Genomic DNA, 25,433 nt, shown 5'->3' on the forward strand with positions numbered 1-25,433 from the left:
ATAGATGGTGCAAGGGCAACCTTTAAGCAGCTGAAGCATTCCCTGAGGAGAGCTCTGGGTCTGCCAGATGTGTCAGAACTGTTGGAAGCATCTTTGGTGGGGAGGGCAAACAAAGGCCAAGGTGTGCAGTGACCCCCCTGAGAAGGGACTTTCAGTTAATGGCATCCCTGATGGTGAACTTTGTGGGCTGTTCCCCCTGTAGGGCAGGTGATAGTCCCAGCTCCAGTTATGGGAAAAATGGTTAAAAGGGAGCCCCAAAAGCTGGAAGTCCTCCTGGAGGCTCCTGGCAAAGAGAGTTTGCTGCGTTCCCCCTGACAGAAGGACAGTGATAGCTTTTGAGTGCTGGTAGATCCTTTTAATAGATAGCCTTGAGTGTGTCCTTGTTGCACCAGTAGGACTTATCAAAGTCCCCATATTCCAGGAGATAGACACATTAAAGTTTAAAATATTCTTCCTAATCCTTTGTTGGCTTGAGGCTCTCCCCTCAGGAACTGCAGGAACTCCTGGTGCCGCCTGGGCCGATGGATTGGACGCCCCAGCCCCTCCGTTCCTGCCCAGCCACTGGGGCCGTGTCCAGTGGTGGCACTGCCAGCCCTGCAGGTGAAGTGGGAAGGGCCTTTGCAGGTCTTGTGGGTCACATTTATAGCAGGTAAAGTTGCAGAAAAAGGACCTGGGGTCTGTTATTCTTGAGTTCAGAAAGCTCCTTTTGATTGGTGAGCAGGACAAAGTGGATCCTTAAGAGTTCCCATCCGTGTTTGTGTCTCAGCCTGTGTTAGGATTCAGGGCTGTAGCTGTTGTTGTCACTGAGGAGTCAAACTGTGCTTTAAATAATGAGACCCTGGCCTGATGGCCCAGTGTTAAGAAAAAAGGGGGAATGCTCTCTGAGTGTTGAGATGTAACAAGGGCTAATCCTTTTTGCAGTGGGATGGAGCCTGGAAAGTGCACAGAGCTGAGCCCAGGGATTGAAAGGGACCAAGCAAGGGAGGTGAAGAAAGAAGGAAGAAGGGAAGTGAGGCAGCAGGCAAGCAGCACCAAGTTGCTGTGTAAGCAGGTGAGTTGTGGTGAGGTTCCTCAGGCAGGCACTGAGGACTTGGAGGGCTCCAGACAGAGCAGACCTGGGAAGGCCCTCGGTGAAGCCCCTTGGAAACCTTCTAAGGGTAGTTGTGTATGGTGATAAGTGTTGGGAAATGTCCTGAATGTGGAACAGGAATGCAGGGAAGGAAAATGAGCCCTCCTGTAATGCTGACCCCTCCCATCAGCTGCAGTGGAGACACCTCCGTGTGCCCTTTGGGAGCGGATTGCCAGGACCCCCGTGGGGCTGGGATCATGGCAGGGTGTTGTAAGCAAGGAATGCCTGGCTTCTAAAAGTCACCAGCTGAGTCTTAGAGGCTCCTTTGAAGAGCTGTTTTCAGGCAGGCAAATTGCCCCCCAGGAGGGACTCTGTGCCTGCTCTCCCGTGGCTCCAAGGGATCTCTGGCCCTTCACGCCGGCACCGAGATTTTCTCGGGAAGGGCCTCAGATCTCCGGACCAGTCTGGGACACAGGCAAGATCCCCCTGCAGTTTAGGACCAAATTGGCCCCCTGGAGGGACAGTGCTGTTGGTGCCCCCCGGGTTGGGGCACCCCGAGGACTCCAGCGCGCACCGAAAGGATTATTCGGGGAGATCCTCGGGGTGCCCGGCCCTGGGGAGCTCAAAGCAAGGTCCCTGCCATGGATTCAGGCATTGCTGAGAGTATCCCAGGGGTCCCTGTCCCTGCTAGACAGGGAGCTCTCTAATGGGCTGTAATTGGGTTCTAAAAGCAGTGCTCCAAGTGCCAAACAAGTGTGGGATTGGGATTAAGAAATGAGCAGTGAGGGTGCAATTGGCTGTTTTCTCTGGAATGTGACTGTGAGAGCTGCAGGAGTGCCAGGTGTGTGTTCCAGTCCCCAGCATTTGGTTTGCACATGTCCTGCTCAGACACAGGTCCAACTTGCTCAGTCCTTAACCCAAGAGAGGGAGAATTATGGACTGGCAGTGTTAAGGTGATTGGTGTGACAGGGGTCAAACTGGGAAAACATTGGGGAATTCCTCAGTTGGTCTGTTTGCCAAACTAACCCAAACCTGTGCTAGGAAGAGATGGACTGGGGTCTCTGATCTCCTGGGCAGTTGTTTTGCATGACCCTGGGAGCCTCTGGGATTAGACTGGCCTGGGCAGACAGGGAGCAGTTTGTCCTGTGGAGCTGGGCTGGGTTTGTTGAGGATGCCTTGGGAGGCAGGGCTGGAGAGGCTCCTCTGTTGGCTGTAGTGGTGGAAGGTTGTAGCAGCAGGGCTGGAGCCTTCGCCCTCCTGCTCCCCCCGTGAGCCCCGACGGGCCCGTGCCCTTGGCAATGGAGGGCCCCCCATTGCTGAGTCAGCGGTTCCGGGGGCCAGGAGGGATGGGATCAGGATGCCGAGCTCCGCCCAGGGCCAGGGCTGCCAGTGTTCAACCATGGAGGGAACTGAAAGCACAGTGAGATGGAGGCCAAGCTGCAGCACAGGGATGGGTGAGAAAAGACCCTAGTCCTCAGGTGGAGCTTTGAATTCCCTGGAAAAATGGATCCTGTCAGATGGATCAGGCCCTTGTGGGTGCTGGAGCAGAGGCCTCTCTCATTTTTGGTCACCCTGAAAGGTTGCAAGGACAGCAAGTTCTGACTGCAGGATGAGGTGGCAAACAAAGTGAAGTGGTCCAGAGAAAAGCTGAGGCTAAAATTGGCCCTGTGCCAGAGCAGCCTCGTGCAGTGCTTGTTGCTGTCCCTGAGTGTCCCATTGCAGTGGATATTTCCAAGGGTGCCTTGTGCTGGGGAGCACTGGGGCAGTTCCCTTTCCCTGGGCAGGGCAGGCAGGGCACGTTTCCCCCCTCGAGGGTGGCTCCACAGTCCCCCCCCTGTGCCCTGGGAGCGTGGCAGAACACCTGGACCCACTGTCCTTGCCAGAGAGGGCACAAGGGATGGTTGGATGGGGGAGGGAATGGCTCAGGGAGTACAAGCACCATTACAATGAGTAGGGCAACACCTGGAAAGGAAGAAGGGGAGTTAATCCAGACAAAATCCAAGCACCTGCCCAAGCTGTGATATTTTTAGGAACTCAGTGGTGCTGTGGTCCCCAGGAAGTATTGCCCAGGACTAGGCAGGAGACTTCAGGCTCTGTCACCCCCAGAGCAAGTGTCCAGGGGCAGGCAGTGGGGAGGCAGCTCTGTTGTTGAGGATGGGGTTATTTTCTCTGCTTTATTTTGTCTCCAGAGATGTTCTTCCCGTTAATCCAAACTGACTCCATCTCCTAACTCTCTGAAGAGGTTTTCTGCTTTTTGTGGGAGGGTAAGGTTTGGGTTCTAACTATAGAAGAGCCAACAAAATAAAGGCTTTGTGGCAAACAAATGGTGTCTCCCAAACTCTTTGTACTTCAAATAGATGCCTTTATTCTTAGTTTTTTCTTATTGGTATTCTCAAGGTACTTGATACCCTGTCTACAGTTATTTATTTTGGCTTCTCTTTTTTATTTGTTACAGAGTTGATGTGACTGACTTCTTTTTGAAATGCAGCAGTGCTCTCAAGGATATTTCCCCCCCACTCCTGGGCTTGTGCAGGGCTGTTGAGTCCGTGTGTGCCACTGTTCTTGTCCCAGGGGGACCGAGTGACATTTGGAACCAAACCTGGGGACTTGAACTCTAGGAATGTTTCTGTGTCTTTGAATTTTAAATTGCACATGAAGCAGAAATATGTTTGTGTTTTCCAGGTTATATTGTCATGAAAATAGAAATGCATCATTGGATCTTACTCCTCTGAGGGCAAACCACCAGACTGATCATTTCTTAGTCCATCAGACCCAGTGCCAGGAACTCAGAGGGGTGTTTGTGTGCAAATGTGCTGAGTGGTGGTGGCCCCCGTGAGACTGTGACCAGCTGGAAATGTGTGTGTGTGTGTGTGCAGAGCTGGGCTGGATCCCTTGGGATTTGGCTCCCAGATCCCCCCCAGCCTTCAGGAAAACCAGAGGCCACCGAACCCTGAGGGAAGGGAGTCCCATTTGCAGAAGGGTTTGTAGATTGGGGAAAAGCTCTCCAGAACAAAGCCTGTGTTCCAAACCCCTTCAGGCCAAAGTCAAGGAGCACAAACCCTGGAGTCATCAAGTTATGAAGTTTGGTTCAAACCATTTCCTAATAAGTCAGTTTTAATGAAGTGTTAAAAGGAGAACTTAAATAAGGGTAATTTCTGATGGAGAATAATGGGAAGAAGTGGTTTAAGTTAACTAAACATGTTTTATATCAGTCCATGGTTATTTAATTGAGCATTGTTTGGAATTTTTCTTTTTGCATTCGTTCCTGGTGTGCTTTTCTCTATCTAAGGGATGTTTGGAGGCCTTTTTGATTGCTTGAAGGTTTTTAATGTCAGTGCTGGATTGGGGTGGACAGTCATTGTAACATGATTTAGAGTTGGATGCATTTTATTCTGTGTGCCCTGTTTGATGTCTCGTGTTCAGCGAGTGACTGGTCAGAGTTTGGCCCAAGCCTTTGTTTTTCAGGTGAAAAACCCGAAGGGGGAATTGTAGTTGCAGCTTTGCCCTTGAGCTGCAGCTGGAGCCTGGCCAAAGAACAAGGCAAAGCTCCCTGGGGAAGGAAGGGGGAGCCAGAGAAGAAAAGCAGCTGCAGCCAGAAAGGTGGGTTTGGACGGGAGAAGAGGGGCTGTGACCCAGCAAGGGGCTCTGGAGGGCTCTGGGGTCCCTGTAATGGCTCTGGGGTCCCTGTAATGGCTCTGGGGTCTCTATAGGGGCTCTGGGGTCTCTATAGGGGCTCTGGAGGGCTCTGGGGTCCCTATAATGGCTCTGGGGTCTCTGTAGGGACTCTGGGGTTTCTATCGTGGCTCTGGGGTCCCTATAATGGCTCTGGGGTCCCTGTAATGGCTCTGGGGTCCCTGTAATGGCTCTGGGGTCCCTCTCCTGGTTCTGGGGTCCCTCTCCTGGTTCTGGGGTCCCTCTCCTGGCTCGGGGTCCCTCTCCTGGCTCGGGGTCCCTCTCCTGGCTCGGGGTCCCTCTCCCTGCCGGCACAGGAGCTGCTGCCGCCCCAGCAAGAGGCAGAGGAGTCGCTGCCCAGAAGCAAGAACTCACTGAGAGCTGAACTGGGGCCGTGTGGGCAGGGCCAGAGGGGAGCAAAGGAAGGGATTTGTTGCTAAGAAAAGAAATAAAGTTTGGGTCATTTGTTGGGGAGATTTGTGTCAGTTTCTGATCATTTTTGGGGGTTATTTTTAGTGAGTTTCTGGTCATTTTTGGGGGAGATTTGGGTCAGTTTCTGGTCATTTTTCGGGATGATTTGGGTGAGTTTTGGGTTTATTTTTGTGGTAATTTTGGGTCAGTTTCTGGTCATTTTTTGGGGTGATTGGGCTGACTTTTGGGTCATTTTTTTGGGGAGATTTGGGTGAGTCTTGGTATCAGTGTTTTGGGATTTTGGGGTCAGTTTCTGGTCATATTTGGGGCTGATTTTGTATCATTTTGGGTCAGTTTTGGGGGGGGTTTTTTGCATTTTTAGGTCAGGTTTTGGGCCAATTTGGAGTTAGTTTTTGAGGTGATTTGGGCCAGTTTTGTGTCAGTTCTGGATCAATTTTTGGAGTGAATTGGATCAGTTTTTGTGTCACTTTTTGGGGAGATTTGGGTGAGTTCTGGGTCATTTTTGGGGAGATTTGAATCAGTTTCTGGTAGTTTTTTGGGGAGACTTGGGTGAGTTCTGGGTCTCTCCTGATTGTAATTCCTTCAGGCTCCTCTCCTGATTTTAATTTTTTTAGTCCCCTATCCTGATTTTAATTTTTTTAGTCCCCTCTCCTGATTGTTATTGTATTAGTCCCCTGTCCTGATTTTAATTTTTTCAGGCTCCTCTTCTGATTTTAATTTTTTTAGGCTCCTCTCCTGATTTTTATTGTATTAGTCCCGTGTCCTGATTTTAATTTTTTCAGGCTCCTCTCCTGTTTTTAATTTTTTTAGGCTCTTCTCCTGATTGTAATTTTTTTAGGCTCTTCTCTTGATTTTAATTCTCTTAGGTTCTTCTCCTGATTTTAATTCTCTTGGGCTCTCCTCCTGATTTTTATATTTTTAGACTCTTCTCCTGATTTTCATTTTTTTTAGGCTCTTCCCCTGATTTTCATTTTTTTTTTAGGCTCTTCTCCTGATTTTAATTCTCTTAGGAGAAGAGCCTAGAGAATTAAAACCAGGAGAAGAGCCTAATTACACAAGTAAATTTTCAAACCACCAGCAATCACAAGCCAATTATCCGATTTCCCAAAAGAACTACACGAACAAATACGGTTATAAAACAACAAAAAAAATGCCATAAGTAAAAAATCGCATAGCAACAGTGCCCCCTGGTGACAGAGAAAAGGAATTGCACATAAATTTGAGATGAAATACTGCCACCTGCTGACGGAAAACAGGAACTGCATTGAAAAAATTTTGAACAGCGCATGCGCAGTCGTTGGCAAAACGCCGGCGATCACGTGGTAAGTAAGGGCAGGCAGGAGAGGGACCGGCGACGCATGCGCAGTGGCTCTCGTGCCGGTGCAGCGCTCCCTGCTCGAGTTAAGGGCCGGTTCCGGCGGCAGGGCGGGACTCGCGGTCTCCCGTCTGTCCCGGGGTGTGCGGGAGGGGAATAACGTGAAGATTTCTTGGGGTGAAAGCGCAGAAATTAGCGAGGAGGGACGCTAATTTGGGTAAACTCGGTCACCGGAAGTAGTGAGCGACCGGAAGTCCTCCAAGGCCCCGGCCCGGAAGTCCGCCAAGCCCATAGCAAAGATGGCGCCACCAGGACCGGAACGACCACACTAAAGATGGCGGCCCCTGCCCGGAAGTTTGCCAAGCCCACAGTAAAGATGGCGCCGCCAGGACCGGAACGACCACACTAAAGATGGCGGCGAGAGGCTTCCGCCGCGACCCGGACCCCCACCCCGCGCCCGCAGCGCCGTCTCGCCGCGCTGCTTCCCGCTGCGGGGACAGGGCGGGCGCGGGCGGCAGGTTCGTGGGCGGCGGCAGGCACCGGCGCCGGCAGCCCCCGTCTCGGGGCCGCGGCGCGCGAGGACCGCATGGCGCGCACGTCGCGCCGCCCTCTCGCCCCGCTCTCTCGCCCCGCTCCGCTCCCGCCCCTGCCCCCGCTTCTGCCCCCGCTTCTGCCCCGCTCGCTCCCGCCGTGCCCTGGAGATGCTATCGGGGCTGCGCCGCCGCCTTCCCCCCCCGGAAGCGACCCACGGCGGCAGATTCGACGGAGATCGACCCCGGGGTAAGCTGGGCGCGTCCAAAGGCGCCGCGGGTCTCGCCAAGGAGGGGAGGGGGGGGGGGGGAGGCGCGCGGCTGCAGTGCCGTTCCCGGCCGTGTCCGCCAGGCGGCGACTGTGAGGCAGGGCCCGGCGCTCGGCGGCGCTCTTGCAAGCGACGCCCCTGGCAAAGCGGCGCTGCTTGGGCACTGCCGGCCTTCCCCCGGAGTGCCCGGGCTGGCCCAGCACCTGGCCGAACCTCTTAGGGAAGAGGCAAGGAACAACTGCGCTTCTTCTGCCCTTTCTTTAGCCCGGGACTGGAACACAGACAAAATCAAGGGGCTCTTGGACCTGTGCAGGCTCCGAGCAGTTTTCAGCCTTCCTTAGCAGAGCATTCTCACCCTCCGAAAAGCTGAAAGGCTTTAACAGCTGGACACGCGCCTGCAGCTGTGCAGATTAATGTAGTTTCTTTTAGGAAATGAAGGGGAAGTTTTCCTGTTGGGAGCCTAAATACCGAGTCTACTCTGCTTTTTCAATCAGGTGACGAAGCTTATGGAAGAAAAGAACAAAGGCCTCGAGGTGAGTACATTCTACCGAGTTCTGCTTTTCTGGCATCGGTTTGGGAAAATCACGTGAAATTCTAAAAAGCTTCTCTCCGTGTTTTCTAGTTGTTTTTTCAGCCTTGCTCTAAGTTTCATGTAGAAAAGGGCATAGAATTATTAGAACAGACAAACTAGACTTCCTCGGGAGAGATGGAAGAAAAGTCTGCTGATTCCAGTTCTGCTTTTCTTGTCTTCCCTTCGACTGTCGTTTTCTCTCCCCTGCTGTTCAAATAGGCTGCAGTTAATTGCTCTGCTGAAGAGTTTGCTGTCCTAAGTGTCTGTCAAATTGATGCCTTCAACTCAAGACAGCACCTGCTCCTTAGTTACAAAAAGTTCCTCACAGGAAATTTTCAGGCGTGCCCATAAATCTCCTCGCTGTTTGTTTGGGAGAACAGGCTTTTCTCGTCTGTAACAGAACAGTCGTGTCATCTGCTCTGGAATGCTGGTGGCAATCTAGTCAGAAGAGGACCCCGTGCTTCACTAATTTTCCCTTTTTGTTGTTGGGGGTGACTTCTTCCCAGGCATGTTATTCTTGACCCCCCGGGGCAAACGGAGGTGTCAGCGTCAGGAGCCATCCTAACTGAGGCCCTGGGAGGTCAGTGCTTTTTGTGTGACTGGACGGTGAAGCTGTCTGTGGGAATGACCTGGCTATGGCTCAGTGTAGTCCTAATTAAGGTGTCTTTTACTCCGTGTTCCCAGGCTGCCTCTTTCCCTTCGGTCGCCGTGGGTGTGCCGGACGCCTCTGGCAGGACTAACCCTGTGGCTTTTATGTCCAGCGTGCTGTGCTGTGTGTGCCTGCAGGTAAGAAAAGCTGGGAGTGCAGTCCCTCTGCTTTGGTTGCTGTGTCTCTTTGGGAGTGATTTTGGAGGGGAATGCCAGAGCGATTTGGTTTGAAGGGGACCTTCAAAGGCCAGCCTGTCTTGCGTGGGCAGGGACACCTTCCACTGTCCCCGGTTGCTGCGAGTCCCGTCCAGCCTGGCCTGGAACACTTGCAGGGATGGGGCAGGCTCAGCTTCCCTGTGCAGTGTGCTCTGATATCTCTCCACTGGCATCCTGAAAAATTTTGTCAGCACGTTTTGTGTGACAATGGTAAGCGGGACCTGGGTGAAAATTGGGGTTCTCTGAGGTGCAGAGGGAAAGAATTCTCCTTTGAAGTCCAATGTAATTCAGTTTTGCACGAGTCTTGTCTGACTTATGTTTGAATTGCTTTCTATTCTAGGCAGTTCTTTTAAATTAAACTTTTGTGTCTCCCCCCCAGTATCTTGTACAAGACAAAGCTACCTTTCCTCGTGGGAACGGACTGGCCGGGCTTTGGCAATCTGGCCCCTCGAAAGACTAAGTGACCTCTTCCAACAGGGGAAGACTTTCTGGCAAGCGGTGCCAGGAAGAACTGGAGTTTCTGGAGAATAAAAGCTGGAAGCGTGCCCCTGAAAATCCCCAGCCCTGGGTGGTCAGTGGTCTGACTTGCACGGACCGGTGGCCTTGGCCAGGAGCGGTCCTGCGGGAAGCGCCTTTGCCCAGGCTGTAATTTTAATTTCCCTTGGATGCTTGGCAAAGCCCCTCTGGGTGAGCCCCAGTGCCTGGCAGGAGCAGAGCGGGCTTCCAGGGAGGTATTCACCTGGTCAGCGTCAGGAACCATCCTACCTGAGGCCTCGGTGAGTGCTTTTTGGACGACTGGACGGTGAAGCTGTCTGTGGGAATGACCTGGCTATGGCTCAGTGTAGTCCTAATTAAGGTGTCTTTTACTCCGTGTTCCCAGGCTGCCTCTTTCCCTTCAGTCGCCGTGGGTGTGCCGGACGCCTCTGGCAGGACTAACCCTGTGGCTTTTATGTCCAGCGTGCTGTGCTGTGTGTGCCTGCAGGTAAGAAAAGCTGGGAGTGCAGTCCCTCTGCTTTGGTTGCTGTGTCTCTTTGGGAGTGATTTTGGAGGGGAATGCCAGAGCGATTTGGTTTGAAGGGGACCTTCAAAGGCCAGCCTGTCTTCCGTGGGCAGGGACACCTTCCACTGTCCCCGGTTGCTGCGAGTCCCGTCCAGCCTGGCCTGGAACACTTGCAGGGATGGGGCAGGCTCAGCTTCCCTGTGCAGTGTGCTCTGATATCTCTCCACTGGCATCCTGAAAAATTTTGTCAGCACGTTTTGTGTGACAATGGTAAGCGGGACCTGGGTGAAAATTGGGGTTCTCTGAGGTGCAGAGGGAAAGAATTCTCCTTTGAAGTCCAATGTAATTCAGTTTTGCACGAGTCTTGTCTGACTTATGTTTGAATTGCTTTCTATTCTAGGCAGTTCTTTTAAATTAAACTTTTGTGTCTCCCCCCCAGTATCTTGTACAAGACAAAGCTACCTTTCCTCGTGGGAACGGACTGGCCGGGCTTTGGCAATCTGGCCCCTCGAAAGACTAAGTGACCTCTTCCAACAGGGGAAGACTTTCTGGCAAGCGGTGCCAGGAAGAACTGGAGTTTCTGGAGAATAAAAGCTGGAAGCGTGCCCCTGAAAATCCCCAGCCCTGGGTGGTCAGTGGTCTGACTTGCACGGACCGGTGGCCTTGGCCAGGAGCGGTCCTGGGGAAGCGCCTTTGCCCAGGCTGTAATTTTAATTTCCCTTGGATGCTTGGCAAAGCCCCTCTGGGTGAGCCCCAGTGCCTGGCAGGAGCAGAGCGGGCTTCCAGGGAGGTATTCACCTGGTCAGCGTCAGGAACCATCCTACCTGAGGCCTCGGTGAGTGCTTTTTGGACGACTGGACGGTGAAGCTGTCTGTGGGAATGACCTGGCTATGGCTCAGTGTAGTCCTAATTAAGGTGTCTTTTACTCCGTGTTCCCAGGCTGCCTCTTTCCCTTCGGTCGCCGTGGGTGTGCCGGACGCCTCTGGCAGGACTAACCCTGTGGCTTTTATGTCCAGCGTGCTGTGCTGTGTGTGCCTGCAGGTAAGAAAAGCTGGGAGTGCAGTCCCTCTGCTTTGGTTGCTGTGTCTCTTTGGGAGTGATTTTGGAGGGGAATGCCAGAGCGATTTGGTTTGAAGGGGACCTTCAAAGGCCAGCCTGTCTTGCGTGGGCAGGGACACCTTCCACTGTCCCCGGTTGCTGCGAGTCCCGTCCAGCCTGGCCTGGAACACTTGCAGGGATGGGGCAGGCTCAGCTTCCCTGTGCAGTGTGCTCTGATAGCTCTCCACTGGCATCGTGAAAAATGTTGTCAGCGTGTTTTGTTGGACGACGGTAAGCAGGACCTGGGTGAAAAGGACATTCTCTGAGGTGCTGGGAGAAGGAGGACTCGTGCGGGCACCTCCAGAGACAGCGGGAACGGGAGCGTGCTGCGGAGGAGGGAAATTCCAGGGGGTGGGTGCCGAGAAATTTGTCCTTCCCTCGCCCTGTGCTCTGCACTTAGCAGTGGGTCAAGTGCAGAAGTTTCCTGGGGACCCTGGGAAATGATGCCGGGTCTGCCAAGAAAAGTGGGGCCAAAGGAGCAGGACCTGGGTCTGCCAGCGTGGGAGAAACAAGGGACGGGTCATCCTCTGCCTCCAGGAGGGAGGGCAGCAGGAAAGGCCACGGACTAAAGCACTGAAGTGCCGTTCCCCAGGGAGCCCCTGCCCAGACCTGAACTTGCTTCTGCACTTGCTGTCCCTTTCCCAGCGGAGCCGAAGCGTCGGGTGCGGCTGCCGGGGGGATGGAGCTGCCAAGGACAAGCTGGGAGGGTGTTTGCGAGGGAAGGGGGTAGAAGGAGCTCTTGATGTGCTTTGTTTACTTCTTCATCCCACAGAATTGCCACGAGAGGAAATACTTCAGAGGGGCTTCCCTCCAGATAAGGCCTGAAGATGCCAGGAGGTTTCAGCCGGGAGGAAAGGAGCTGTGGAAGAAAAGCAGCCTAAAAACAGCCAGTGGGGATCATCAGGTTTTCCAGCCAAGAAGAACAAGGAGAGAGATGAGGGAATCGGGTTCCAATTCCTAATGCTTTGGTGGGTGCAGGAATGATTTCTGTGTGTTTTCCAGTCCCTTTGGATTCCTGAGATGATTTTAAAATGATGGCTTTAGCAATCAACTAAATCGCAGATGTTGTTTTTGAGAGGAAATGATGCCAAAGAAATGCAGAGTTTTGGGTCAGTTTTGGGGATGATTTGGGTCAGTTTTTGGGGTCAGTTTGGGGTCATTGTTTGGGGTGATTTGGGTCAGCTTTTGGGATGATTGGGGTCAGTTTTGGGTCAGCTTTTGGGATGATTGGGGTCAGGTTTTGGGGTCAGTTTTGGGTCAGCTTTTGGGGTGATTTGGGTCGGTTTTGGGTCAATTTTTGGGGAGCACTGGGTGTTACTGGGGGTTGTTGAGGAGCACTGGGTGTTACTGGGGTGTACTGGGGAGCACTGGGTGTTACTGAGGGTTGTTGGGGAGCACTGGGTGTTACTGGGGAGCACTGGGAGAGAAAATGAAAAATAAAGAGAATAAAAAATAAACGAAGTAAAGAAGGAAATATAAAAAAGAAAATTTAAAAAAAAAGGCAAAAAAACTAAAAAGGAAATAAAATGAAAATGAAATAAGAGAGAAAAAAAAAAAAAAGAAACCCCTTCTTGGGCACCCCGTTTCCTCTCCTCCCCCCCCCCCCCCGAACCGTAAATTGCGGGGTCATCACCCCTAAAATGTGAGAAGGGGACCCCGAAATGTGGGTGAGGGAACCCCAGGGAGCCGGAAAAGTGGAGGGGGAGCCGCAGTAAGAAAGCGAAGCCGGGCGGTCGGGCGGCGGGGTGGGGGGGGGCGCATGCGCAGTCGTTGGCAAGACGCCGGCGATCACGTGGTAAGTAAGGGCAGGCAGGAGAGGGACCGGCGACGCATGCGCAGTGGCTCTCGTGCCGGTGCAGCGCGCCCTGCTCGAGTTAAGGGCCGGTTCCGGCGGCAGGGCGGGACTCGCGGCCTCCCGTCTGTCCCGGGGTGTGCGGGGGGGGAATAACGTGAATTTCTCCTGATTTTAATTCTCTTGGGCTCTTGTCCTCATTTTAATTTTTTTAAGGCTCTTGTCCTGATTTTAATTCTCTTGGTTCAAACCATTTCCTAATAAGTCAGTTTTAATGAAGTGTTTTCCAGTCCCTTTGGATTCCTGAGATGATTTTAAAATGATGGCTTTAGCAATCAACTAAATCGCAGATGTTGTTTTTGAGAGGAAATGATGCCAAAGAAATGCAGAGAGAGAGCATGGAATCATCCTGGGATCCTGGAGTGGTTTGGGTTGGAAAGGATCTCAGGGATCATCTCCTTCCACCCCCTGCCACAGGCAGGGACACCTTCTAATAGACCTCCAGCCTGGCCTTGGCCACTTGCAGGGATGGGGCAGCCACAACTTCTCTGTGCCAGGCCACCTCCCCACCCTCCCAGGGAAGAATGTCTCCCTTCTGTGCAATCTTTCCCTTTCTTCTCTGCAGGAAGTGGGCTGGGACAAGGGAATTGGCTCCCACGAGGCCGAGGATCAGAGCGGGCTGTGCACAGGGGACAACTTCCACTTCCGAACGGGGAAGGGCCCCTTCGTGCCCACCCCTGGCAAACTGGGACAGAGTAACATCTGCCTGCAGCTGGCTGGAGTTCCCGTTGGCTCTGGGCTTTCAGCCCGCCGGGGCTGCGGCGGGAGCCGCGCGGAGGGAACGGGGGCCGGGGCCGCGCCGAGGGCCGGGGCCGGGCTGAGCGGGCGGGGCGGGGCCGCAGGGCCAGGCGGGCTGGGATTGGGCGGAGGCGCTCGAGTGCTGATTGGGCAGCGCTGCCGGCCCGCGGTATAAAGGGCCGGCGGGGCAGGTGGGGGCGGTTGTGTGTGGGGGCTGAGGGTGTGGCCCCGCTGCTGCCCGGGCTGCGGAGGGGAGAGCGCCTTGGCCGCTGGGTTTGTGCACCGGGGCAGCCGGGGGCGTTTAGGGGCGCCTTGTGCTGGGCGGCGGGGCCCGGGTAAGCCCCTTACCTGCCGGGTGCCCCCGGGGGGAGCCGTGGCATGGCTGTGGGTCCTGTGCTCTCTGGGTGTCTGAGGGTTTGCTTTGGGATCCCAAACCCTTTCCCCGTGCAGGGTTATGAGGCAAAGACTGCTTTAACTTGGTTTTTTGGTGCTGCGTTAATGCTTTTTGCTCGTTCTGTGTCCATTTGCAGCCTCGCTCGTGGTTTCCCCTGGTGTGGAGGCGAGTTGTGCTTCCTGCTGGGAGAGAGAACGGCCTTGGGAAGCTGCTCCATGAGCCACAGCTGTGCCGAGCCCGGCAGTCTGTCCAGGTAAGAGCAGGGCTTCTACTGCCCGTGAGGAGCTGGGTTTGCTGTTGGAAGATAGAATGTGCCTATGCCTTTAAATGCAAGGACAGGCAGAAGCCGGGAGGGACCCTGAGCAGGTTTGGTGGCACGACAGCAGTTTGAAAAGACCTTGACTGTGGGAGAAATGTCCAGGAAAACGATTCCTTTTTTGCAGGGAGGCAGTTTGCGAGGACAGGGGGGTTGCTGTGCTCTCTAGCAAAACTACTGACCTTGGGATGTCTAGGGTGGGGAGATGTTGGCCACGTGTGGGCTGGAGCAAAGGTGTGTGGGTGCCTGTGTGTGACAGCCGTGGGTGTGCAGGAAGGGGGGTTCTGGTGCCATTGGAGCTGCCAGGGAGCCAAAAGGGGCACGGTTGTCTGAAAAAGGCAAAAAGTCTCAGTCTCTGTTGACACGTGTACCAAAGGAGATGCAAATTTTCCCTTTCTCGTTGCAGACTTCGCAAAGCTCCCCAGGAAAGGAAGCTTTATATTCCTCCCCAGCTTTATGCTAAAGGTTTCCTTCCTCCTGTCTCAGCACCCTTTCTGCTGTTGGGAGAGCACGAGGTGGATGGAGAGGATCCCCAGGCATCTGCAGGCACAAGGGACTCATACAACTGCGATTTTCCTCCAGCCCTCGTGAAAGGGACTTCCAGGATACTCTTGGGAATGTACCAGCTCTCCTGCTGGAGCTTTTCTATGGAATATTTGAACACAAAGGGTAAAACTAAAGTCAGGTCTGTTCTGGAGTATGTTACACTTGTGCAAAACTCCGTTCTTCTGTTTATTTTCTGTTCTGGAAAGAACAGTCTGGGGTTCCTGGGCACTTCCTATTGAGTGATTCCATGAAAATAATTTTGTACTGAAAGGGGAAAGGAGCTGTCTGTGGGAGGTCAGGTGTCCATGATAAAAGCTTTATGCTTTTCAGTCAGATAAGCCTTAAAATATCTCACAGTGTATAGGAATGCCTGGCTTCTAAAAGTCACCAGCTGAGTCTTAGAGGCTCCTTTGAAGAGCTGTTTTCAGGCAGGCAAATTGCCCCCCAGGAGGGACTCTGTGCCTGCTCTCCCGTGGCTCCAAGGGATCTCTGGCCCTTCACGCCGGCACCGAGATTTTCTCGGGAAGGGCCTCAGATCCCCGGACCAGTCTGGGACACAGGCAAGATCCCCCTGCATTTTGGGACCAAATTGGCCCCTGGAGGGACAGTGCTGTTGGTGCCCCCCGGGTTGGGGCACCCCGAGGACTCCAGCGCGCACCGAAAGGATTATTCGGGGAGATCCTCGGGGTGCCCGGCCCTGGGGAGCTCAAAGCAAGGTCCCTGCCATGGATTCAGGCATTGCTGAGAGTATCCCAGGGGTCCCTGTCCCTGCTAGACAGGGAGCTCTCTAATGGGCTGTAATTGGGTTCTAAAAGTGGTGCTCCAAGTGCCAAACAAGTGTGGGATTGGGATTAAGAAATGAGCAGTGAGGGTGCAATTGGCTGTTTTCTCTGGAATGTGACTGTGAGAGCTGCAGGAGTGCCAGGTGTGTGTTCCAGTCCCCAGCATTTGGTTTGCACGTGTCCTGCTCAGACACAAGTACAATTTCCTCAGTCCTGAACACAGCAGAATGAGAATTATGGACTGGCAGTGTTAAGGTGATTGGTGTGACAGGGGTCAAACTGGGAAAACATTGGGGAATTCCTCAGTTTGTGCTTTTGCCAAACTCACCCAAACCTCTGCTAGGAAGTGATGGGCTGGAAAAGTTGAGGCAGAAATGGAATTGAAAACTGGGGCTCTTGACACTGTAATTGCTGAAACTAAATGTGTCCAAGCAGCAGCTCTTGTTGTGCAGGGAATAACTCCTGTCAGCAGCAAGGCCCTGACTGAAGTGGCAGCTGCAGTTGTTCCTGTGGTGTGGGCCAGTGGAGCTGCAGGAGAGTGGAAGAGGGCAGAACCTGTAGGTATTACCCCTGATGTGGGATCTCTATGGGTAAGGCCAACCCAGTATCCTTTAAAATCAGAATGCCAGACTGGATTGGTTGCAGGAACAGCTAAATTGGCTCCTCCTGGTTTGCTTGTAGGACGTGAATGCAAGAACCTGCCAAGAAAACCAGTGGACAAGATGATTGATTAGTGCAGGACCTGAGAGAAGCACCTTGAATGACAACCTGGAGGAGTTTCCAGTATTGGATTTAAAAGATGGCCTTTGCATCTCCTTGAGCAAGGAAAGCCAAGAAAGCTTTGCTTTTGCAGGAGAAAATGGGGCAAGCAGGCAGGAAGAAGAGAAGCCCCGTGACTCCTCCCTGAGCCCCAGACAGCCCATGAACTGCCTTGCTGGGAATGGTGGGACGGGCTGGACTCTGCATTGCTCCCTCGGGATGTGTGGTAAGACTGTTATGGCGACTTTTTGAATAGATGGTGCAAGGGCAGCCTTTAAGCAGCTGAAGCATTCCCTGAGGAGAGCTCTGGGTCTGCCAGATGTGTCAGAACTGTTGGAAGCATCTTTGGTGGGGAGGGCAAACAAAGGCCAAGGTGTGCAGTGACCCCCCTGAGAAGGGACTTTCAGTTAATGGCATCCCTGATGGTGAACTTTGTGGGCTGTTCCCCCTGTAGGGCAGGTGATAGTCCCAGCTCCAGTTATGGGAAAAATGGTTAAAAGGGAGCCCCAAAAGCTGGAAGTCCTCCTGGAGGCTCCTGGCAAAGAGAGTTTGCTGCGTTCCCCCTGACAGAAGGACAGTGATAGCTTTTGAGTGCTGGTAGATCCTTTTAATAGATAGCCTTGAGTGTGTCCTTGTTGCACCAGTAGGACTTATCAAAGTCCCCATATTCCAGGAGATAGACACATTGAAGTTTAAAATATTCTTCCTAATCCTTTGTTGGCTTGAGGCTCTCCCCTCAGGAACTGCAGGAACTCCTGGTGCCGCCTGGGCCGATGGATTGGACGCCCCAGCCCCTCCGTTCCTGCCCAGCCACTGGGGCCGTGTCCAGTGGTGGCACTGCCAGCCCTGCAGGTGAAGTGGGAAGGGCCTTTGCAGGTCTGGTGGGTCACATTTATAGCAGGTAAAGTTGCAGTAAAAGGACCTGGGGTCTGTTATTCTTGAGTTCAGAAAGCTCCTTTTGATTGGTGAGCAGGACAAAGTGGATCCTTAAGAGTTCCCATCCGTGTTTGTGTCTCAGCCTGTGTTAGGATTCAGGGCTGTAGCTGTTGTTGTCACTGAGGAGTCAAACTGTGCTTTAAATAATGAGACCCTGGCCTGATGGCCCAGTGTCAAGGCAAAAGGTGGAATGCTCTCTGAGTGTTGAGATGTAACAAGGGCTAATCCTTTTTGCAGTGGGATGGAGCCTGGAAAGTGCACAGAGCTGAGCCCAGGGATTGAAAGGGACCAAGCAAGGGAGGTGAAGAAAGAAGGAAGAAGGGAAGTGAGGCAGCAGGCAAGCAGCACCAAGTTGCTGTGTAAGCAGGTGAGTTGTGGTGAGGTTCCTCAGGCAGGCACTGAGGACTTGGAGGGCTCCAGACAGAGCAGACCTGGGAAGGCCCTCGGTGAAGCCCCTCAGAAACCTGAAGCCCCTGGGCCTTTTGGGGAGCCTGAGCTATTGCAGCCCTGGGGATGGCTTTGGTTTCCTTCTCTCCTCAGAGTAAAACTCTGTGGGGGAGTCTGTGATCTCCCTGACTTTTGTGTCATAACTGAAACTTGGAAGGAAGTTGACCTTGTGTAGTTTCCCAACTGACTTGGCCGGGTTGAACCAGCAGTGCCAGATTGTTGTAGTGTGCAGGGTGTTGTTTGTGTCTGAGCAGTTTGGGGTTGATTTGCCAAGGGGAGCCATGGAATGTTATGGTGTTTTTGTCCCAATATTTGGAGGCAGTGCCCTGGATGAGTTGATTTCTGCCTCACTCCCTGATATCTGAGTTAGGAGATGTACCAAGAACTGGTAGTTTTTGCAGTGGGATGTTCCCTAGAAAGTGCATGGAGCTGAGCCAAGGAACTTAAAGGGACTGAGCAAGCAAAGTCAAGAAAGAATGAAGAAGGGAACTGAGGCAGCAGCCAAGCAGCACCAAGCTCCTCTACAACCAGGTGAGTTGTCTTGAAGTTGATAAGGTGGTCACTGAGAACTTTGGGGTCTGCAGGCACAGGTGACCACCAGAGACCCCCAATGGAGCCCCTCAGAGAACTTATAAGGGTTTGTGTAGATGGGAACAGGTGTTGGGAGTGTCCTGAATGTGCAACAGGAATGCAGGGAAGGAAAATGAACCCTCCTGTCATGCTGACCCCTCCCATCAGCTGCAGTGGAGACCCTTCCGTGTGCCCTTTGGGAGCGGATTGCCAGGACCCCCGTGGGGCTGGGATCATGGCAGGGTGTTGTAAGCAAGGAATGCCTGGCTTCTAAAAGTCACCAGCTGAGTCTTAGAGGCTCCTTTGAAGAGCTGTTTTCAGGCAGGCAAATTGCCCCCCAGGAGGGACTCTGTGCCTGCTCTCCCGTGGCTCCAAGGGATCTCTGGCCCTTCACGCCGGCACCGAGATTTTCTCGGGAAGGGCCTCAGATCTCCGGACCAGTCTGGGACACAGGCAAGATCCCCCTGCATTTTGGGACCAAATTGGCCCCTGGAGGGACAGTGCTGTTGGTGCCCCCCGGGTTGGGGCACCCCGAGGACTCCAGCGCGCACCGAAAGGATTATTCGGGGAGATCCTCGGGGTGCCCGGCCCTGGGGAGCTCAAAGCAAGGTCCCTGCCATGGATTCAGGCATTGCTGAGAGTATCCCAGGGGTCCCTGTCCCTGCTAGACAGGGAGCTCTCTAATGGGCTGTAATTGGGTTCTAAAAGTGGTGCTCCAAGTGCCAAACAAGTGTGGGATTGGGATTAAGAAATGAGCAGTGAGGGTGCAATTGGCTGTTTTCTCTGGAATGTGACTGTGAGAGCTGCAGGAGTGCCAGGTGTGTGTTCCAGTCCCCAGCATTTGGTTTGCACATGTCCTGCTCAGACGCAAGTACAATTTCCTCAGTCCTGAACACAGCAGAATGAGAATTATGGACTGGCAGTGTTAAGGTGATTGGTGTGACAGGGGTCAAACTGGGAAAACATTGGGGAATTCCTCAGTTTGTGTTTTTGCCAAACTCACCCAAACCTCTGCTAGGAAGTGATGGGCTGGAAAAGTTGAGGCAGAAATGGAATTGAAAACTGGGGCTCTTGACACTGTAATTGCTGAAACTAAATGTGTCCAAGCAGCAGCTCTTGTTGTGCAGGGAATAACTCCTGTCAGCAGCAAGGCCCTGACTGAAGTGGCAGCTGCAGTTGTTCCTGTGGTGTGGGCCAGTGGAGCTGCAGGAGAGTGGAAGAGGGCAGAACCTGTAGGTATTACCCCTGATGTGGGATCTCTATGGGTAAGGCCAACCCAGTATCCTTTAAAATCAGAATGCCAGACTGGATTGGTTGCAGGAACAGCTAAATTGGCTCCTCCTGGTTTGCTTGTAGGACGTGAATGCAAGAACCTGCCAAGAAAACCAGTGGACAAGATGATTGATTAGTGCAGGACCTGAGAGAAGCACCTTGAATGACAACCTGGAGGAGTTTCCAGTATTGGATTTAAAAGATGGCCTTTGCATCTCCTTGAGCAAGGAAAGCCAAGAAAGCTTTGCTTTTGCAGGAGAAAATGGGGCAAGCAGGCAGGAAGAAGAGAAGCCCCGTGACTCCTCCCTGAGCCCCAGACAGCCCATGAACTGCCTTGCTGGGAATGGTGGGACGGGCTGGACTCTGCATTGCTCCCTCGGGATGTGTGGTAAGACTGTTATGGCGACTTTTTGAATAGATGGTGCAAGGGCAGCCTTTAAGCAGCTGAAGCATTCCCTGAGGAGAGCTCTGGGTCTGCCAGATGTGTCAGAACTGTTGGAAGCATCTTTGGTGGGGAGGGCAAACAAAGGCCAAGGTGTGCAGTGACCCCCCTGAGAAGGGACTTTCAGTTAATGGCATCCCTGATGGTGAACTTTGTGGGCTGTTCCCCCTGTAGGGCAGGTGATAGTCCCAGCTCCAGTTATGGGAAAAATGGTTAAAAGGGAGCCCCAAAAGCTGGAAGTCCTCCTGGAGGCTCCTGGCAAAGAGAGTTTGCTGCGTTCCCCCTGACAGAAGGACAGTGATAGCTTTTGAGTGCTGGTAGATCCTTTTAATAGATAGCCTTGAGTGTGTCCTTGTTGCACCAGTAGGACTTATCAAAGTCCCCATATTCCAGGAGATAGACACATTGAAGTTTAAAATATTCTTCCTAATCCTTTGTTGGCTTGAGGCTCTCCCCTCAGGAACTGCAGGAACTCCTGGTGCCGCCTGGGCCGATGGATTGGACGCCCCAGCCCCTCCGTTCCTGCCCAGCCACTGGGGCCGTGTCCAGTGGTGGCACTGCCAGCCCTGCAGGTGAAGTGGGAAGGGCCTTTGCAGGTCTGGTGGGTCACATTTATAGCAGGTAAAGTTGCAGTAAAAGGACCTGGGGTCTGTTATTCTTGAGTTCAGAAAGCTCCTTTTGATTGGTGAGCAGGACAAAGTGGATCCTTAAGAGTTCCCATCCGTGTTTGTGTCTCAGCCTGTGTTAGGATTCAGGGCTGTAGCTGTTGTTGTCACTGAGGAGTCAAACTGTGCTTTAAATAATGAGACCCTGGCCTGATGGCCCAGTGTTAAGAAAAAAGGTGGAATGCTCTCTGAGTGTTGAGATGTAACAAGGGCTAATCCTTTTTGCAGTGGGATGGAGCCTGGAAAGTGCACAGAGCTGAGCCCAGGGATTGAAAGGGACCAAGCAAGGGAGGTGAAGAAAGAAGGAAGAAGGGAAGTGAGGCAGCAGGCAAGCAGCACCAAGTTGCTGTGTAAGCAGGTGAGTTGTGTTGAGGTTCCTCAGGCAGGCACTGAGGACTTGGAGGGCTCCAGACAGAGCAGACCTGGGAAGGCCCTCGGTGAAGCCCCTTGGAAACCTTCTAAGGGTAGTTGTGTATGGTGATAAGTGTTGGGAAATGTCCTGAATGTGGAACAGGAATGCAGGGAAGGAAAATGAGCCCTCCTGTAATGCTGACCCCTCCCATCAGCTGCAGTGGAGACCCCTCCGTGTGCCCTTTGGGAGCGGATTGCCAGGACCCCCGTGGGGCTGGGATCATGGCAGGGTGTTGTAAGCAAGGAATGCCTGGCTTCTAAAAGTCACCAGCTGAGTCTTAGAGGCTCCTTTGAAGAGCTGTTTTCAGGCAGGCAAATTGCCCCCCAGGAGGGACTCTGTGCCTGCTCTCCCGTGGCTCCAAGGGATCTCTGGCCCTTCACGCCGGCACCGAGATTTTCTCGGGAAGGGCCTCAGATCTCCGGACCAGTCTGGGACACAGGCAAGATCCCCCTGCAGTTTAGGACCAAATTGGCCCCCTGGAGGGACAGTGCTGTTGGTGCCCCCCGGGTTGGGGCACCCCGAGGACTCCAGCGCGCACCGAAAGGATTATTCGGGGAGATCCTCGGGGTGCCCGGCCCTGGGGAGCTCAAAGCAAGGTCCCTGCCATGGATTCAGGCATTGCTGAGAGTATCCCAGGGGTCCCTGTCCCTGCTAGACAGGGAGCTCTCTAATGGGCTGTAATTGGGTTCTAAAAGTGGTGCTCCAAGTGCCAAACAAGTGTGGGATTGGGATTAAGAAATGAGCAGTGAGGGTGCAATTGGCTGTTTTCTCTGGAATGTGACTGTGAGAGCTGCAGGAGTGCCAGGTGTGTGTTCCAGTCCCCAGCATTTGGTTTGCACATGTCCTGCTCAGACACAGGTCCAACTTGCTCAGTCCTTAACCCAAGAGAGGGAGAATTATGGACTGGCAGTGTTAAGGTGATTGGTGTGACAGGGGTCAAACTGGGAAAACATTGGGGAATTCCTCAGTTGGTCTGTTTGCCAAACTAACCCAAACCTGTGCTAGGAAGAGATGGACTGGGGTCTCTGATCTCCTGGGCAGTTGTTTTGCATGACCCTGGGAGCCTCTGGGATTAGACTGGCCTGGGCAGACAGGGAGCAGTTTGTCCTGTGGAGCTGGGCTGGGTTTGTTGAGGATGCCTTGGGAGGCAGGGCTGGAGAGGCTCCTCTGTTGGCTGTAGTGGTGGAAGGTTGTAGCAGCAGGGCTGGAGCCTTCGCCCTCCTGCTCCCCCCGTGAGCCCCGACGGGCCCGTGCCCTTGGCAATGGAGGGCCCTCCATTGCTGAGTCAGCGGTTCCGGGGGCCAGGAGGGATGGGATCAGGATGCCGAGCTCCGCCCAGGGCCAGGGCTGCCAGTGTTCAACCATGGAGGGAACTGAAAGCACAGTGAGATGGAGGCCAAGCTGCAGCACAGGGATGGGTGAGAAAAGACCCTAGTCCTCAGGTGGAGCTTTGAATTCCCTGGAAAAATGGATCCTGTCAGATGGATCAGGCCCTTGTGGGTGCTGGAGCAGAGGCCTCTGTCATTTATGGTCACCCTGAAAGGTTGCAAGGACAGCAAGTTCTGACTGCAGGATGAGGTGGCAAACAAAGTGAAGTGGTCCAGAGAAAAGCTGAGGCTAAAATTGGTCCTGTGCCAGAGCAGCCTCGTGCAGTGCTTGTTGCTGTCCCTGAGTGTCCCATTGCAGTGGATATTTCCAAGGGTGCCTTGTGCTGGGGAGCACTGGGGCAGTTCCCTTTCCCTGGGCAGGGCAGGCAGGGCACGTTTCCCCCCTCGAGGGTGGCTCCACAGTCCCCCCCTGTGCCCTGGGAGCGTGGCAGAACACCTGGACCCACTGTCCTTGTCAGAGAGGGCACAAGGGATGGTTGGATGGGGGAGGGAATGGCTCAGGGAGTACAAGCACCATTACAATGAGTAGGGCAGCACCTGGAAAGGAAGAAGGGGAGTTAATCCAGACAAAATCCAAGCACCTGCCCAAGCTGTGATATTTTTAGGAACTCAGTGGTGCTGTGGTCCCCAGGAAGTATTGCCCAGGACTAGGCAGGAGACTTCAGGCTCTGTCACCCCCAGAGCAAGTGTCCAGGGGCAGGCAGTGGGGAGGCAGCTCTGTTGTTGAGGATGGGGTTATTTTCTCTGCTTTTTTTTGTCTCCAGAGATGTTCTTCCCGTTAATCCAAACTGACTCCATCTCCTAACTCTCTGAAGAGGTTTTCTGCTTTTTGTGGGAGGGTAAGGTTTGGGTTCTAACTATAGAAGAGCCAACAAAATAAAGGCTTTGTGGCAAACAAATGGTGTCTCCCAAACTCTTTGTACTTCAAATAGATGCCTTTATTCTTAGTTTTTTCTTATTGGTATTCTCAAGGTACTTAATACCCTGTCTACAGTTATTTATTTTGGCTTCTCTTTTTTATTTGTTACAGAGTTGATGTGACTGACTTCTTTTTGAAATGCAGCAGTGCTCTCAAGGATATTTCCCCCCCACTCCTGGGCTTGTGCAGGGCTGTTGAGTCCGTGTGTGCCACTGTTCTTGTCCCAGGGGGACCGAGTGACATTTGGAACCAAACCTGGGGACTTGAACTCTAGGAATGTTTCTGTGTCTTTGAATTTTAAATTGCACATGAAGCAGAAATATGTTTGTGTTTTCCAGGTTATATTGTCATGAAAATAGAAATGCATCATTGGATCTTACTCCTCTGAGGGCAAACCACCAGACTGATCATTTCTTAGTCCATCAGACCCAGTGCCAGGAACTCAGAGGGGTGTTTGTGTGCAAATGTGCTGAGTGGTGGTGGCCCCCGTGAGACTGTGACCAGCTGGAAATGTGTGTGTGTGTGTGTGCAGAGCTGGGCTGGATCCCTTGGGATTTGGCTCCCAGATCCCCCCCAGCCTTCAGGAAAACCAGAGGCCACCGAACCCTGAGGGAAGGGAGTCCCATTTGCAGAAGGGTTTGTAGATTGGGGAAAAGCTCTCCAGAACAAAGCCTGTGTTCCAAACCCCTTCAGGCCAAAGTCAAGGAGCACAAACCCTGGAGTCATCAAGTTATGAAGTTTGGTTCAAACCATTTCCTAATAAGTCAGTTTTAATGAAGTGTTAAAAGGAGAACTTAAATAAGGGTAATTTCTGATGGAGAATAATGGGAAGAAGTGGTTTAAGTTCCCTAAACATGTTTTATATCAGTCCATGGTTATTTAATTGAGCATTGTTTGGAATTTTTCTTTTTGCATTCGTTCCTGGTGTGCTTTTCTCTATCTAAGGGATGTTTGGAGGTCTTTTTGATTGCTTGAAGGTTTTTAATGTCAGTGCTGGATTGGGGTGGACAGTCATTGTAACATGATTTAGAGTTGGATGCATTTTATTCTGTGTGCCCTCTTTGATGTCTCGTGTTCAGCGAGTGACTGGTCAGAGTTTGGCCCAAGCCTTTGTTTTTCAGGTGAAAAACCCGAAGGGGGAATTGTAGTTGCAGCTTTGCCCTTGAGCTGCAGCTGGAGCCTGGCCAAAGAACAAGGCAAAGCTCCCTGGGGAAGGAAGGGGGAGCCAGAGAAGAAAAGCAGCTGCAGCCAGAAAGGTGGGTTTGGGCGGGAGAAGAGGGGCTGTGACCCAGCAAGGGGCTCTGGAGGGCTCTGGGGTCCCTGTAATGGCTCTGGGGTCTCTATAGGGGCTCTGGAGGGCTCTGGGGTCCCTATAATGGCTCTGGGGTCTCTGTAGGGACTCTGGGGTTTCTATCGTGGCTCTGGGGTCCCTATAATGGCTCTGGGGTCTCTGTAGGGGCTCTGGGGTCCCTCTCCTGGCTCGGGGTCCCTCTCCTGGCTCGGGGTCCCTCTCCCTGCCGGCACAGGAGCTGCTGCCGCCCCAGCAAGAGGCAGAGGAGTCGCTGCCCAGAAGCAAGAACTCACTGAGAGCTGAACTGGGGCCGTGTGGGCAGGGCCAGAGGGGAGCAAAGGAAGGGATTTGTTGCTAAGAAAAGAAATAAAGTTTGGGTCATTTGTTGGGGAGATTTGTGTCAGTTTCTGATCATTTTTGGGGGTTATTTTTTGTGAGTTTCTGGTCATTTTTGGGGGAGATTTGGGTCAGTTTCTGGTCATTTTTTGGGGAGATTTGGGAAACGGATCATTTTTTAGGGGAGATTTGGGTCAGTTTTGGGTCATTTATTGGGGTTTTTTTTGCTAAGTTTCTGGTCATTCTTTGGGGAGATTTGGGTGAGTTCTGGGTCATTTTGGGGGGTGATTTGGGTCAGTTTCTGGTAATTTTATGGGGTGATTTGGCTGACTTGTGGGTGATTTTTTGGGGAGATTTGGGTGAGTTCTGGGTCATTTTATGGGGTGATTTGGCTGACTTTCTGGTCGCTTTTTGGGGTGATTTGGGTGAGTTTTGGGTCTATTTTTGCGGTAATTTTGGGTCAATTTCTGGTCATTTTTTGGGGTGATTGGGCTGACTTTTGTGTTATTTTTTGGGGAGATTTGGGTGAGTCTTGGTATCAGTGTTTT

At 52.8% G+C, this 25,433-nt stretch overlaps 1 protein-coding gene and 1 long non-coding RNA gene across 7 annotated transcripts in view; both read left to right on the forward strand.

The window, feature by feature from the left end:
• The window catches only part of LOC127462209 (uncharacterized), a 77,286-nt gene extending 52,982 nt beyond the window's left edge, over positions 1 to 24,304 (forward strand). The window contains exons 1-5 of one of the 6 annotated variants that reach the window (XM_051770657.1): positions 17,526 to 18,121; positions 19,689 to 19,820; positions 20,335 to 20,446; positions 20,768 to 20,897; positions 23,370 to 24,304. In XM_051770657.1, the coding sequence (XP_051626617.1) occupies positions 18,067 to 18,121; positions 19,689 to 19,820; positions 20,335 to 20,446; positions 20,768 to 20,897; positions 23,370 to 23,375 (435 nt within the window). In that variant the 5' untranslated portion in view covers positions 17,526 to 18,066 and the 3' untranslated portion in view covers positions 23,376 to 24,304. The other 5 variants (XR_007900344.1, XR_007900346.1, XR_007900345.1 and 2 more) reach the window with 5 other exon arrangements.
• On the forward strand, positions 7,380 to 16,292 carry LOC127462211 (uncharacterized). Its single transcript, XR_007900353.1, has 9 exons — positions 7,380 to 8,438; positions 8,543 to 8,644; positions 9,102 to 9,498; positions 9,603 to 9,704; positions 10,162 to 10,557; positions 10,662 to 10,763; positions 11,593 to 14,354; positions 14,527 to 16,005; positions 16,130 to 16,292. It is a non-coding gene; the product is annotated as an uncharacterized LOC127462211 (long non-coding RNA).
• Positions 24,305 to 25,433: the final 1,129 nt, after the last annotated feature.

The sequence above is a fragment of the Manacus candei genome, unplaced genomic scaffold (assembly GCF_025592945.1).
Source record: "Manacus candei isolate 608988 ecotype Guabito, Panama unplaced genomic scaffold, ASM2559294v1 h1tg000121l, whole genome shotgun sequence".
In the NCBI taxonomy this organism is placed as follows: Eukaryota; Metazoa; Chordata; class Aves; order Passeriformes; family Pipridae; genus Manacus; species Manacus candei.